At 35.5% G+C, this 14,728-nt stretch overlaps 3 protein-coding genes across 4 annotated transcripts; 1 reads left to right on the forward strand and 2 right to left on the reverse strand.

Annotated features, from left to right (window-relative positions):
- Positions 1–5,247: 5,247 nt before the first annotated feature.
- LOC106298608 (uncharacterized protein At1g66480) lies at positions 5,248–6,770 on the reverse strand. Of its 2 annotated transcripts, none has more exons than XM_013734744.1 (2): positions 6,124–6,770; positions 5,248–5,466 (listed from the first exon to the last, which is right to left on the reverse strand). In XM_013734744.1, exons 1-2 carry the CDS (start codon positions 6,706–6,708, stop codon positions 5,386–5,388), a joined length of 666 nt encoding a protein of 221 aa, XP_013590198.1. In that variant the 5' UTR covers positions 6,709–6,770; the 3' UTR covers positions 5,248–5,385. The 2 variants fall into 2 exon arrangements, with proteins under 2 accessions (XP_013590198.1, XP_013590197.1); XM_013734743.1 differs by having other exon boundaries at positions 5,248–5,472; positions 6,124–6,765.
- A 3,384-nt stretch (positions 6,771–10,154) lies between these two features.
- Positions 10,155–11,675, reverse strand: LOC106297124 (polyadenylation and cleavage factor homolog 5). The gene has a single exon (XM_013733405.1). It carries the CDS (start codon positions 11,542–11,544, stop codon positions 10,279–10,281), a length of 1,266 nt encoding a protein of 421 aa, XP_013588859.1. The 5' UTR covers positions 11,545–11,675; the 3' UTR covers positions 10,155–10,278.
- Positions 11,676–11,896: 221 nt separating this feature from the next.
- LOC106296633 (protein AAR2 homolog) lies at positions 11,897–14,725 on the forward strand. The gene is made up of 13 exons (XM_013732815.1): positions 11,897–12,037; positions 12,131–12,213; positions 12,367–12,424; positions 12,522–12,581; positions 12,803–12,932; positions 13,040–13,272; positions 13,366–13,458; positions 13,583–13,654; positions 13,799–13,831; positions 14,028–14,159; positions 14,246–14,302; positions 14,379–14,474; positions 14,567–14,725. Exons 1-13 carry the CDS (start codon positions 11,942–11,944, stop codon positions 14,621–14,623), a joined length of 1,200 nt encoding a protein of 399 aa, XP_013588269.1. The 5' UTR covers positions 11,897–11,941; the 3' UTR covers positions 14,624–14,725.
- Positions 14,726–14,728: the final 3 nt, after the last annotated feature.

The raw sequence follows: 14,728 nt of genomic DNA on the forward strand, positions 1-14,728 counted from the left end.
AGCTCAGGTGAGCTTTCTCCCTTCTTCTTCTTCTTCTTTCTCTCTTTCTCTCTCTCTCTCTTTCTTAATTTTAAAGAAGATGGAGGTGGTGGGGAAGAAGGTGGAGATGGTGGAGAAGAAGTTGGAAGTGGTGGGGTTGGAGAAAGAAGTGGAGATGGTGGGAGTGGTGGGTCATTACAATATTCGTCATCTGCATTCTTTTTTTTATCAAATATGTTAGATAAAGCAGCAAGGAAAAATAATGATAGGATATACCACCCGTGCAAGAAAGTTAAGTTGACTCACTTTTGCAAATGATATATTGGTTTTCTCTGTAATCTAAGGTCTCACAAACTTCTAGATACCAGCCTATATATCGGCTCATTAAATCTTGCATTCGAGAAATTAATAAGATGTGTCCTGCTTTCCTCTGGCCTAGTCCACCTTTTTAATTTAAACCAACGGAAATTCCTTAAAATATAGTGAAATAATCTGAGAGTTTGTAAAAAATAGATGTTAAAGATGGAGACACAACCTCATTCTGGTATGATATTTGATCACCTTAGGGCAGGCTATATGATTTAATAGGATTACATGGTTGTATTGATCTAGCAAGACACTTGGAATCCTCGGTTGATAATGCCCTCGATACCCATCACTGAAGATGACACATAGCGGAGATTTTAAATAGTATCGAAGTTGTGATTGATACTCTAAGTCAACAAAGATAATTACAGAAGAAAGATTTATTTTTCATGTGAAAACATAACAAGCACAAGTTCAAGCAAGTTTTTATTTTAACAGAAGAATGAAAAAAAAATTCTTCAAGGACATTCAATTGTGGATTGCTCTAGACTCTTGGGCATATGGTTCTCCTACTATATGCCCTTCATTCATTTCCAGGCTAGCAATTCATGGCATACTATCGATTGGGAATCACATAAGAATGTTTATAAATTAGCAATTTGTGACCATATATTTGATATGCGTGAATGTTTTATTCAAGATGTTAGAAAAAGCAGCAAGGGAAAAATGATAGGATACCACTCATCATGTAAGAATGTTAAGCTTTTTATTTTTTGAAATAAATGTTAAATTAAACTCAAAAGAAAAATGTTACTTTTTACATGAGATGCAACTTTGAAAGGGCAATACTAATGATAACAAGAACAAAACACCTCCTTTATATATGGGATTTTTCTCAAGTTATGGTTTGTAGCCATGTTTGAAACCTTCAACATATTGATTATCCTTGATTGTGCCTGGTCTGAATTTTTTTGTCAGTACATCGAAACATGATTCCTTGGGGAGTTGGTGCCTCACCATGGCGACGAGCATTCGCTCACTCCATATGGCGTGAATAGCTGACTGGAAAAGATATCGTTTGAGAAATGTAGATGTTTTGTTCTTCGATTTCTTGGATATGTTGGTCACCAACACATTCCTGTACATAGAGTATTGCGTCCCGAAATCTTCTGCGTCAGTTTTCTCCACAAAGACAAGGTAAAGCTGCAACCAAAAAACACGAGATCCCTTGTTTCTTTAGGATCATCACAGAAAATACACTTTGCATTAGCGCCCACGTTCCAATTCATCATATGGTCACCTGTCGATAATCTTTTCCTCATTATCAACCATGTGCAGAACAATTTCTTAGGAGTTTCATGGCTGAACCACACTCCACTGTGCCAACCATGATAAGTAAATTATATTTAAAGTAGTATTAGAAAATTGTGTCATGTAAGATGATAAGTTGTATGATCTATGACTATTGATAAGCTTAGTAAATTTGATTGCTGAATTTTGTTGTTGTATAGTATGAATCGTTTTCACTGATACTAAGTAATTCATTACTCACTTTTTCTTTTTCCTTTTTTAATGTGTACAAATGTTTTTTGTGTGGTTCAAATTACAGCGTGAGACCTAGCTAGAGTTCAAAGTGATTGGGATGGGTGTTACACAACTTCCAACCGATGTAAATCCGTAGGGTTGCGACAATCCGACAAAGGAAATTAAGGGACATTGAATAATAAAAGGAAATTAAGGGAAAGGCCAACTGTATTCATTTCTTACAAATGTACTATGGTCAAAATTATTCATTCTTCTACGGGGAGCCATTTTTTTTATTTCACTTATCTTCCTTTTTCTAAATAAAATTACAAAAATCGGAGGGTGTAATATGAGTTTCATAGTGAGGACTGAGCACAGGGGCAATTACTAAAGAATTTTGAACTTTCCAGCCTTACACAACCATCAAATCATGGAGTTGTTGTATGTGGAAACATTCAGTTCAGTAACTGCCCTTTTACTATCATCTCTCCTGAGCTCTTCAGATACTATGTGATCATCACGGTGTAATAAACATCAGGCGTACGTATACACCCGACTTTCACCATTAATTAAATCCTTAATCAATTTAGAAAGTACACTTGCATGCTTCACCATTTTGTTTAGCCCAATTACATATGGGCTCATCATACCACTTTTGTATCTAATTCTCTGGATTCAATAAAAGTACACCTTTATTATGGGCTGCATTAAACATATAACAAGTCCATTAAATATGCACCATAATCTGATCACAAAGCCATCGATGTTAGATGGATGTAATGGTCGTCTGCAATCAAAGGCAACTATAATGAATATTGATGTAATCCAACACGCGATGTTAGTTAGAAAAGAAAAACACGTGATGATTGCACATAGGGCTGGGACTTTTAACCGAAACCGTTTACCCGAACCGGATCCGACCCGAAACCCGATCGGGTATCCATTTAAACCGAAATGGATAGCCTAAAACCAGAATATTAGAAAAAAATATTATCACCACAACTCAAATCCGGATTAGATAGGTTGAAAAGTGGCTATGTTACCACCAGACCACTTCAACTTATATGCATATTTCTATATTGTAAATATATATAGTATTTCAATATTACTTTTTTTTATAAAATTGACATTTTTGGGGCTCGAACCCGGGTTGGCAACACTAAAATTAGAGTATGTAACCACTGAACCACTTCAATTTAAACGTAATTATTTTATTTAGTAAATATGTATATGATTTACATAATAAATGAGTATCCGGAACCGGTGGTATCCGACCCGAAACCCGAACCGAAATTTACCAAGTACTTATTGGGTAGAGAATTCATTTATCCGAAAGACTCAGACCCGAATGGATCTTATCGAATCCGATCCGAATATCCGAAGTCCCGGGCCTAATTGCACACCGCACAAAAAAGTATATTCAAAACGAAAGAAATCAATCAAGCATGATTCATCCACCAAAATGGGATCTGGACGGACTATCCTACCATCTGTAACGTTTATGTATCTTTTTGAAACACATGCATTTTCAGTCTCATCTGAAAAGTGCATTCTAAATCGTTATTTCTTTTTCTTTACGAAACTTTTTTAAAAGAAATTTTTATAAATCAGCCGGAGAATCCAGGATAAGATTTCAATTACAGACTGACTTGAACAAAATATTCATATTTGTTTTTAAAATAATGAGTTTGTAATTTTTTAAAAATAATAATTTAATTTGTTTTCTAACTCGTAATTTAAAAGCCTTAATATTCATATTTGTTTAAGGTTTTTACATTTTTTTCTTTCAAAAGAATGAGTTTGTAAGTTCTTAATTAAACAAATTATAATCTATTCAATCCCTTTTCAATTTTTGTATTGGCTTTTCCATATATATTCTATTTTTCTTTTATTTTTAATAATTAGGAGGGTGATCCACATTTTCAACGCAGTTAATTCTCTGAAGAATACTCTGCGTTTTATTATACAATTTACTTTGGAGAACTACGGAACCCATTACTACTAGTTTAAATTCTTTTTGCATTTTCTCATTTAGCTAGCATACTGATGACATCCTAATCTGGTAGTTTAAGAGTCATAATAAACATAGGTAGGAAAGATTATGCTTACTCTAAATTCAATAGGAGAGTGGTGCACCTAAAGCACTCTACTATCTATAAAAATAAATAAATACCACATCTTTTTTTCTTTCTTATTTTGTTTCTTTGTAATGGCGAAAGAAAAGACTGACTTCTCCACCCAAAAAAGGCGAAGATAGTTGATATTTTAATGATACATGAAACATAATTGAAAGAAGATTATATAAACGGACAAAACTAATTTTCTTTCTCCCAAAACAATGTTAGGAGATTTTGGAATGTTTTAGTTGAGGACAAAACTATGAACACTACTCTAATCGGGGAAACTGGCCTAACCATTCTGACTATTTTACTCGCCTTTTTCCTTTTTTCCTACCGAAAATTCCTTAAAAGTCAATCTGTACAAGTAGTTATGTTGGAAGTACTGTTAAGTGAGTAGCTAAAAAGTTGGAAGTTTTTTACATTAAGTCTGATGTTCAAATTCATGAATATATAATTTACAGATCGTTGAAATTGATGTACATAGATTCCACTCCATGTTGAATTGATGATGTAGTTTGAATAATTTAGAAATCATTATGCAATATGTTAGGATGTTCCGATAAGTATGATTGCATGCAATAGATAAGCAATCATTTCGCCTTCGCGTCTAGTGGACTACCCACAGCCTTTTACTTTTTGAAGTTTTTGCTACTAAAGGCAAAATCGTTTTAAGGTTTTCTTCAGATTTCTTTTTTGAAAACCACGTAAATTTGGGAGAATTTAACGATCGTGATTACTTAGGGTAGGCGGTAGATATATGCCATCCAACCATTTCAGAGTATTAATATCGCTATAGTATCCAAAATAATATCATATTTTTATATAATTTAATTACATATTTAAATTTTAATATTCGAATAAAAAGTAGACTAATTGCAGATGTTATAGTGATGTTTCATGGTGAATAATTTATTTTTATATCAAATGATAATATTTTATTTTTCATTTGGTACAGAAATACTTGATGATAACCTTCCATTGAAGGTGGCGCGGTCCATAATGTTCACATTTCTCAAAAATGTGATTTAGGACTAACTAACGAAAACCAAAATTGTGTGGTCTACTGATTTCTTTCATGTGATAAATGATTCATCGTGTGTATAAAATGTAATTACTGACGTCCATCATCTGCAAAAATTATTGTGGTTCCTTTTTACTTACATAACAGCTATATACATGTACACACGACAGTAAACATTTTAACTGACAAAATATTTGTGTTTTTTTGGGCTTCAAAATATTTGTGTTTTTAACATGAACTGGAGATTAATCTGATTTTTAGACCTTTCAGTTTATCTATGAACTACTCCTTTATAAAAACAAAAATGAAAGTTCTGTTGACACACGAGCAAACAAGTTCTACATGATCTCAAATTGCAATATAAAACGATATATATACACTAGCACAAATATGAAACCTACCACAATGTAGGAAAATAAAGAGAAGGAATTTTTTTTATCCAATTGATGACGATTGGTTTCCCGTTCTGCTCCATAACACAGGAAGCTCCCGTCCACCATCTCCGGCAAAACTCACCTGCTTCTGCACATGTTTAATTATTACAATTTTTTATGTCACTTAACTAGTATATAGTTTACAAGAAAGAAAATAATGTACAATTAGCCAAACAAACCGACAAAATATTAGTTGATGATCGAGAGGATCTCCGTCATTGATATAAGTATGATTAATGTTTGACTATGTATATAAAACTAATTTTCGTTAACATGCATCTATGTACGTATCCATATGTGATACATTTTGTGTATATTACATACGTCATACTCACGTTTTATAGATAAGTTACATATGCCCAAGTGGCCTAGTAGTTACAATAATTATCATCAAATTCTAAAGCAATTATACTCTACTAAACTTAATAGTTAAACTATAAGCTTAATTCCCTGCGTAATCCATTATTGCCAAAACAAAACCCTATTAAGTGATACTTGACATGATTTACAATTTTAAATTTCATCTCTTTTCTAGATTTATTTTTATTAAGTTTCATATCTCATCTGCCTATATCATCAATATTATAGATTCAATCTATTAAATTAAATTGTCAGTTAAATGATTTTTTAGTTATTTTGTTGAATATCAAATAGTTGAACTTTAAGCCTTTGACGCAGTAAAATTATTTTGACCAAAACTAGTAAGACCAAGAAATCTTTTGAAAGAGAAACCAAATACCTCACGTGCCTTAATCTCCCCGGTTCCAAGTTTCCGGTGGTTGTCACCGCCGCCAATCTCACCGGAGCTCTCCCTATAGAAACTTAAAATCTTATCGGCGATCTCAGAATCATCATTGCTCTCCTCCATAAACTTTGTAATTTGAGAACGAGGCAGCCTAAACCTCACGCTCGTTTGACCAGGCCCAAGCCCAAGCCCATCGCCTCCGTCAGATCTACCGACCGCCACGTCGGAAACCGTTCTCCGAGAAAGCATGAGCATCTCCAACCGCTCCTTCGCGCCGACGTGAATTCCGGACATCACTCGCCGTAACGGAAGCTTATTATCAGTTCCCGACGTTGTCTCCGGCGGAAGCTTCGGAAGCTCGACGAGAAAATACGTCTTCTTGGGTTTCAAGAGCTGGCTAGGCTCGAGCGGTTTCGAACGTACTCCGAATTGTTTAACAGCTTCGGAGTCTAACAGCACGTAGCCGGGATAATCCGCCGTGACTTCTCTCGCCGTCGCCGGAGTTTTGATGTGGAAAACCTCGCCGTCGATTTTCATCACTTTGGCTCTCTTTCTCTTAATCGTTATGCTGTTTCCCATTTTCTCTTGCTTTTTGTTACGAGTGGATGATGTGAAATGTCATAAAGCGGCAACATGGTGTATTTATATATGATAGAGGTTTGGGTTTATAAATATATATTTTTAATTATAATATGTGTGAAGCTGCGAAATTTTACAGAGATTCGTTCTAATCCCTCTTTTTATAAAGTCTTTAACGTTGAAATATTTTTCATAACGGTTTAAAAAGAATATTAATCTTGAATATGTCGGTCCATGCTAAATTCGTAATACATTTAATAATATGATTTATTACAACTTTTGTTCGTTTGTTTATTAGCGACTTTTAACAGGCAATCTAGAATTAGCTCGGATATTTAAATGTTTATGACTGTAACTACCGCTCGTGCTTTTCGTGCTACGTATTTTTCAAGTTGTATGTTGTATGTTGTAATTCGTATTAACACTCATGTAGCCATACCATAATGTAATATAATGAAGACAAAAAAACTTATATGAAAATGGTATAATTTTATTTTGTGCTCATTCTTACTCACTTACAGTTTAAAGCTTATCTACGAAAATGATACTTGAGAATATAATAAGCCTGTTCGGTACACGGATGCTGCGTGAGGTGAGCAACCAAAATTATAACTGATTTATTGTCCATGTTTGTGGAGAACACGCTGGCAGCCGTATTTTCCACCATTAAAATTAGACGCAACTCTCGTTTAACTGCCGCTATTTTACACATCATCACGGAAAACACCGGTAACCTTTGTAAAATGTAATCGCAGCGGCAGCTCATTTTGTCTCCACCATTTATTTTTCCTATTTTGATTTGTAAATTTTGATCGCCGGAAGTAGTTGCAGCGTCCGAGTGCCGAACAGGACAACTATGTCATTTCCAGATTATTTCTAGATCCATTCATTTGTATTAAGATTTTAGATATTAACATATTTTATGATATTTTGGTCGTGGCAGTAAAAAGTACAAAATAAAATTACTTCATTTATACAAAAGAATATGCTTATATTAAATAAAATCAATGTTTACTATTCATAATCATTAAGATTATTCAACCAAAAAGATTATTATCTATACTACTCTTGAATAAGTAAAAAAAAGGCAACATGATAATACAGGGATGTGTGTTGATGGTCAAACAAAGCATCATGCATTTACTATTCTTTAGCATTCCACATAATCTAATGACAAACTTAGCCATCATTTCTGATGAAAAGTACAATAAAAACTCTATAATTAGTAATATCAAAATATAATATTTTATTAATTTATAAAAATACTAATATTTTAAAAAACTTTATCCTATATATCAGCTAAACTATATTTTATTTTATTATACCAATTGGTATTTTGTGTATCAAAATACATATCTTAAAATATTTATGAATTTTATAATTCAAAAAATAACGCAAAAATTAAATTTAAAAGAAAAGGTAGAAAGGAATATCATTTAAAATATTTTATTCATGCTTATATAAATCTTACACAAATTATATATAGTAGTTATTAATTTATAAGGTTAATATACTACATGTTTATTTTAATTTTAAAAATATTATTATATTATTGGTTTATGTTAGATTTTGAAATGGTCCAACCTATTATTATTTTATTATATTTATTAATTTACAGAGTTCATTCTGTAGTTTAAATGCAAATGGAAGACGAACTAGTTCTGCTAGTTAAAATAACTGACTGTTAAATTTAGTTAGTTACTGCGATTACCTTTACTGTGTTAATTAGTAAGCTTCGGGGAATATGTAGCATCGGTTGTTAGGCATCTCTGATTTTTGCAAACGAGAAAAGACAGTTGAGAACTTCGGATAGTTAACCAGTTATTATAAGACTAGCATATAATTTTTGACTTTAGTGTGAATCAAAAGTACACAAGGCCACATTACATTTGATGTTGGGCTATGATGTAGATCAGTACATCTAAAATCAGTAAGATATAAATTGCAAATTCTTGGAAAATAAAACATGTTTTGTTAACATGTATACAATATTAAATTGTAATTCTAGAATTAGCTCCTATAATTACTTGAATTGAGCATTATGTTTATCTATCAAGTGCACATTATATTGCGTCAATTCTCTTATGAAGAGTTGCACTGGTGTACAAAAAATTCTCTTTTTTGTTTTCTCTTTACAAGTCATTTCTATGATAGGCCAACTCTGTGCTATGCCGCTGTAGCATACTTCTACACACCCAAGGGCAACATTATCGCAGTGGTTTGGTTCTTGAGAGGAGAGGGTCTACAAAAACACCAGAACCCAGGGAAAAAATTCCTAACTAAGAGACATTTTGGTTTGGTCCATGTACTGTTCGCGGGCTCCACTGAAACTTGGCGGTTCGTGATTGGTTTGTTTTTAATTTTTTTTTTAAATCGGATAAAAAAAAATTTAAGGACCAATTATTAAGGACTCGCCGATAATGTTGACCTAAGAACGGAGTACTATTCTCCCCTACAATATAAAATACGACCAGTGGGCTCTCAAAAATCAAACCAGAACGCTCTGTTTTGAAAAACTCACAAGACCTGGCAGTTTTAAAAGCTTCCTCCAAATTCATGAACTCCCACATCCATCCCACAATTTTGGATACTTGCAGCAAATATATACGTTCAGTGTGTTTATTGAAGAATTTTTAAAAAAGTATTATTGAAGAATCTTATGAGTTTGTAGCATGCTTCATTGGAATAGTTTGGTAAAAGCCTTGTTATCCGCAGTGGTCGGGAATCGAACCCAGGTGGCGGTACTCACAGCTGTGAACCCATGTACTCACTGCGGATTTCACATGCGGGCTGCAGCGTCCAGGAGCCAACACGTGGAGCTCCGTTTGGACACCCACGTGGCTAGTCTGTGCTCTCGATGTACGGGTGCCAATGTACGGGTTATATCGCCCTGTTGGCCGTCGCCCTGTCGATGAGTGGCAGGAAACCTGGGTTACCAAAAAAAAAAAAAAACCTTGTTATATGTAAATTCGGCTAGCTATCTCAGTTACTAGGCTTCTCTGGTTTCTTCCGTAAACGTAAAAAGAAGGTTGAGATAGCTAACCAGTTACTGCGGCATGTAATTTTGACTTTTGTGATTCCAAATACATAAAGCCATATTACGTATGATGTTGGACTATGATGCAGATCTATTTAAACCAGTAAGCTATAAATTGCCTGTTACTGAATCAAACGATTTGTCAACATCTATTGTAACTTAGGCGTGTACTGATAATCAACTACATTCATCTGTTGCCTTATTGATATGTTTGCTGTAGAAAAATAACGATAGAAAGAGATTCGACTGCAACAAATTCAGTATACTAAACACAACCCAATTGTTTAATCTTATATTTGAAAAGGTGTTGAACAATGTCCTTTGGCTTCTGCCAGTTGAAAGTAGGGAAGAAAATATGTTGCATATTAAACAGAACTGGCCAGAGAAGATACAGAAAATTAAAAAGATATGATATCAAATGAAAATTTATTGAAATTTCAATGTGTTTTACAACTCTTAATTATGCATGTTCATTAGTTACAAAGAAAGGAACAAGAATAAAATCTCTTAGGAGTCTAGACTACTTAAATCTATCAGCAGACCACTGCACTCGCAACCGTAACGAGCTTTGCCGATTCCTTTGCAGGCCCTTTTCGTGGTTCAGGCATACAGTTAACATGAACTATAGGACCAGTCCCGTTCATGTTCAAGTAGGCAGCATCTCTGTACATCCAATCATCCTCTTCATGGCTGAAAAACTCTTCCAACGACTCCAAGCATAACGCACACATCTTCTGGTTCTCATCAGCAGGGACAATGTGTTGCTGTTGTTTCTCCTCTTCTTTCGTCTTCTGGATCTCTCCGAAAACAGGTTTAGCCCCTTCAATGGTCGCTCCTGTTCCTGCACTGAGCCACAGAGACGAGCTCGCAAACCAGTCACGCGACTTCTTTGGTTTCTGGCTTACCCTCGTAGTTGTGGCGGCTTTGGTCGCGTCTTTAGCCATTCTGTTCTTCCTCACATGCCAGTCCATGTGCTTGCTATGCTCTTCTTGACCCTTGAATCTAACCCCACACGAGGAACATTGCCTCGGCATGTCGGAATAAAGAGACTTGATCACAGATTCATGTCGCACGTTAAGATTAATTTTATCAAAATCAAGCCCAAGATCACATTCTCTCTCTTTTTCTTTCTCATTGTTGTTAAGAACGCTAAGTAAATCTGCCAATTCTTTGCTCACAATAGGTTGTTGTGGTAATGCTTGTGACACAACAGAAACCATGTTTAAATGATTCATAGGCATTGAATTAGGCAAATTCGTAAACACAGGCGGTGCTTGAGAAAGTTGGTTACCGTTAAACCGGACTCCGGTTATCTCACGGTTTGTGTTAGGTACGAAATTAGGAACCCACTCCGGTAACGAATCGAAACCATCGAGTTTACGATACGGTAAAGGAAGAGGAACCGATTGGGGATTAGGGTTTCCATAACCGTAAGGTTTGTGATATTCGGCGTTAGATTGCGAATGACCATTGTTACGAAGAGCAAAAAGAAAGACATTACTTGAATTAGAATTGATCACATCACCGTAATTAGAAACCCTAGACAAGTTACTATCATGATGATGATGATGACGATACATAGGAATCCCGCCGCCGTTAGGTTTCGCCGATTGGAATTGCGGTTTCGTCTGATATCTGGGGAGTTTCTGAGGCGGCGCGTAACGGCTTCGATCCTCCTCCTGGAAGCCTCCGATTCTGCCGACGTAGCCGCCGGGATTGTCGAACGGTCTCTTCAACATCTTTCCAGCGTTCCGATGGGAGTTTCTCTGATGAGCGAAGACTCCGTTGGATGAAGACATCTTTATCAATTCAACAGACGGATGAATTTCTCTGAACGATAGAACAAACGATCGAATGATGAAACAACCCTAGATCTGGATTTCGTGTTTATGCGAGAGAGAGAATATCAGAAAATTGCGGATTAAGTAAAAGAAACGAATGGGAAGACGCAATCGAGAGGGTTCGTGGGGTAATATATAAAAGGTTTAAGTCGGTTGGAAGTAAAGCGCGTGAAAATCGCGTCTCCGTCCACAAATTTACGCGGGTTTTATTTTAATTGGGCTGAATTCATAAGCCCAACGTTTTAATGGGCCTGTTTAGTGGGCCCTTCTGGAATCTACTCGCCCTCTCCCACTCGATGTTTGTTTCTTTTCGCATTGATTGGAAAAGTTAAACCCAGAGGAGGAGGAGGAAGTGATGGATTCGGAAAAGGCACTGGAACTAGTGAAGCATGGAGCTACGCTTCTATTTCTCGACGTTCCTCAGCATACTCTCATCGGAATCGATACTCAGGCAAGTTCGAATACACTTTTGTTTTAGGTATCGAATCGTGAGTTCGAAGACTGTTTTCGTCAATTCTTTTTAAAAAATATTGTGATTTTGCAGATGTTCACAGTAGGAACAGCTTTCAAAGGGATAAAGATGATCCCTCCTGGAATTCACTTTGTCTTCTATAGTTCATCCACCAGGTTCTTTCAAGTCTTTATATGCTCATACCAACAAAATAAAAGAGTCTTTTATATGCTTTTTGTGTATAATGTATTATTAACATGGTTGCATTCGTTACATTCCATTTATATCTATCTGTCTTTGAATAATATTTTCATTTTTGATGTTTTCAGGGATGGTAAAGAGTTTTCACCTACCATTGGCTTTTTTGTTGATGTTGCTCCTTCCCAGGTTTGTGAATCAGTCTTTCCTTCACTACATTTTAATACTCCATGAGAAGGGGCATGGAACACTCATATAAAACCAGTTTTGATCTTGGCTACTCAAGGTTATCGTACGCAAATGGAATCAGCAAGACGAGTGGTTGGCCAAAATATCTGAAGACGAGGTTTGCCCCTTTTAATAACTTAGTGCACTAGTTTCCTACTTTCCTCAGTCCTGCTTGTACGTTTCTCAGTGATTTGCATACTATTAGTTAACGGTTATAATCAAATCTGTTCCTGTGAAACTTGAACAGAAGAGAATCATTTTGCCGTAGCTAGTCATTAGGCTTAGAGAAATAGTACTGTTTGTTAATTTTCTCCTTCTTCTTTTTCCCTTTGATGCCAGGAGGAGAGATATTCTCAAGCTGTGAAAAGTTTGGAATTTGACAAACATCTTGGTCCATACAATTTAAGCCAGTATGGAGCATGGAAGCACTTGTCTAACTATATTACCAAGGATGTTATCGAGAAGTTTGGTATGTGAAACCTTATATCTAGTGGATTCTTTAACCACATTCTTAAGGTTTCCTTTGTGTCTGAGTGGTGAACACTGTAAAACAACTTGACTTCTTCCGTTTTGCAGAGCCAGTTGGAGGAGAGATAACAGTCATCTACGAATCTGCTATTCTAAAAGGCGGACCTAAGACGGAAATGGAAAGAGCACTTGACGAGCAGATGAAGAAAAGCAAGTCTGGGGCGGCATCATCAACCACTGAGCAACCCAAAGGGAATAGGTTTTACTATACTTCTATTCCTCGGATTATAAAGCACAAGGGAATTTCTGGTCAAGAGCTAACCTCTTTGAATCTTGACAAGGTAACACCACCTCTTAATCTTTTTCTTCTTTAATTTAAACCTTAAAATCCTGTGAAAGCTTAGTTGATGTTATTCCTCTTTTTGTTTGTACAGACTCAACTTCTAGAAAGTGTATTGTCAAAGGAGTACAAAGACTCGGAAGACTTGCTTCTTGGGGAGCTACAGTTTTCATTTGTAGCATTTTTGGTATGTACTCTTAACATATGCTTATTATACATTCATACACAGTGCATATTTATGTATGGTCACACATACGAGTCCTTCAGATTTGTATTCCATTCTCAGATCATTGTGTCACATTACTGTGCAGATGGGGCAGTCTCTTGAATCCTTCATGCAATGGAAGTCCTTAGTTAGTCTTTTACTAGGCTGCACTGAAGCGGTATGTGATGGTGTATCTTTTTCTTTCTGTTCTATGCAGTTTTATATGCTTCTCTGTTTTTGGTTATGATATAGATAGCTGCTTTTATATGTTACTGCAATTCGAAAATTAATGCAACTTCGTATCCTTTGTGACCTTTTGCAGCCATTTCAGACTAGGAGTGAACTTTTCACAAAGGTGAGTTTCAGTCAATTTTCATTTAAAAACTATATCTGAGGATGCATATAGATATGCTTTTAAACCAATTATATTTTGCTTTTATCAACTGTATGTACACTCCTAAATAGTATGCACTATGCAGGCTTCTACCAATCGTCATTCTACGAACCTAATTATTTCCTAACTTAATTTTTTCATGATGTATTTATTACAGTTCATTAAAGTCATCTACCATCAACTAAAATATGGACTACAGAAAGAGAGCAGTGATCCAGAGATGGGCGTACTTGCACTTCTTGATGATTCTTGGCTAGCTTCAGATAGCTTTCTGCATTTGCTTTGCAAGGTTAAATCTCTGTCTTGCTTTACGTGTTTCCTTTGAGCGAGCATAAAAAGATTTGAGTTCGATCTTCCACTGCTTTTTGATAACAGGACTTTTTTGCATTAGTGGAAGAGGCATCTGTAGTTGATGGAGACTTATTGCCGTGGGTATGTCCAAAAACCTACATAAACAGATCACACAATGCCTACATCAGATTCATTTTCGCATAATGTGTTTTTGCAGACGAGGAAGTTCAAAGAGTTGCTTGAGAACAGGTTAGGATGGGAGTTTCAGAAGAAGAGTGATGTTGATGGGATTTACTTTGACGAAGATGATGAGGTAAATGTTGAAATCTTAAAAGCTTCTTTTGCTTTCTCCTTCTTTCTTTTTGGTTGCTCATGGACTTTCATTAACTTTGACATGGTGTGCAGTATGCTCCTGTGTTTGAGATGTTGGATGAAAGACCCGGATACTATATGGCCACATAGAGGACATAGACATGCAAGCGTTCTTCGATTTTATCCAACTTTTGGGGGATATTTTCTTGCACAGATGTTATGATATGTTAGTTTGTTGAATGTTACTCTAAGAAA

The sequence above is a fragment of the Brassica oleracea genome, chromosome C6 (genome assembly GCF_000695525.1).
Source record: "Brassica oleracea var. oleracea cultivar TO1000 chromosome C6, BOL, whole genome shotgun sequence".
NCBI lineage: Eukaryota > Viridiplantae > Streptophyta > Magnoliopsida > Brassicales > Brassicaceae > Brassica > Brassica oleracea.

Bases quoted from the DNA above. Each gene is read 5' to 3' on its own strand.
- LOC106298608 (XM_013734743.1), bottom strand. From the start codon at position 6,708: ATGGGAAACAGCATAACGATTAAGAGAAAGAGAGCCAAAGTGATGAAA. The intron at 5,473-6,123 runs GTATTTGGTTTC...AAACATGTGCAG, and splicing joins GGGAGATTAAGGCACGTGAG to AAGCAGGTGAGTTTTGCCGG.
- LOC106297124 (XM_013733405.1), bottom strand. From the start codon at position 11,544: ATGTCTTCATCCAACGGAGTCTTCGCTCATCAGAGAAACTCCCATCGG.
- LOC106296633 (XM_013732815.1), top strand. From the start codon at position 11,942: ATGGATTCGGAAAAGGCACTGGAACTAGTGAAGCATGGAGCTACGCTT. The intron at 12,582-12,802 runs GTTTGCCCCTTT...CTTTGATGCCAG, and splicing joins CCAAAATATCTGAAGACGAG to GAGGAGAGATATTCTCAAGC. The intron at 12,933-13,039 runs GTATGTGAAACC...TCCGTTTTGCAG, and splicing joins GGATGTTATCGAGAAGTTTG to AGCCAGTTGGAGGAGAGATA.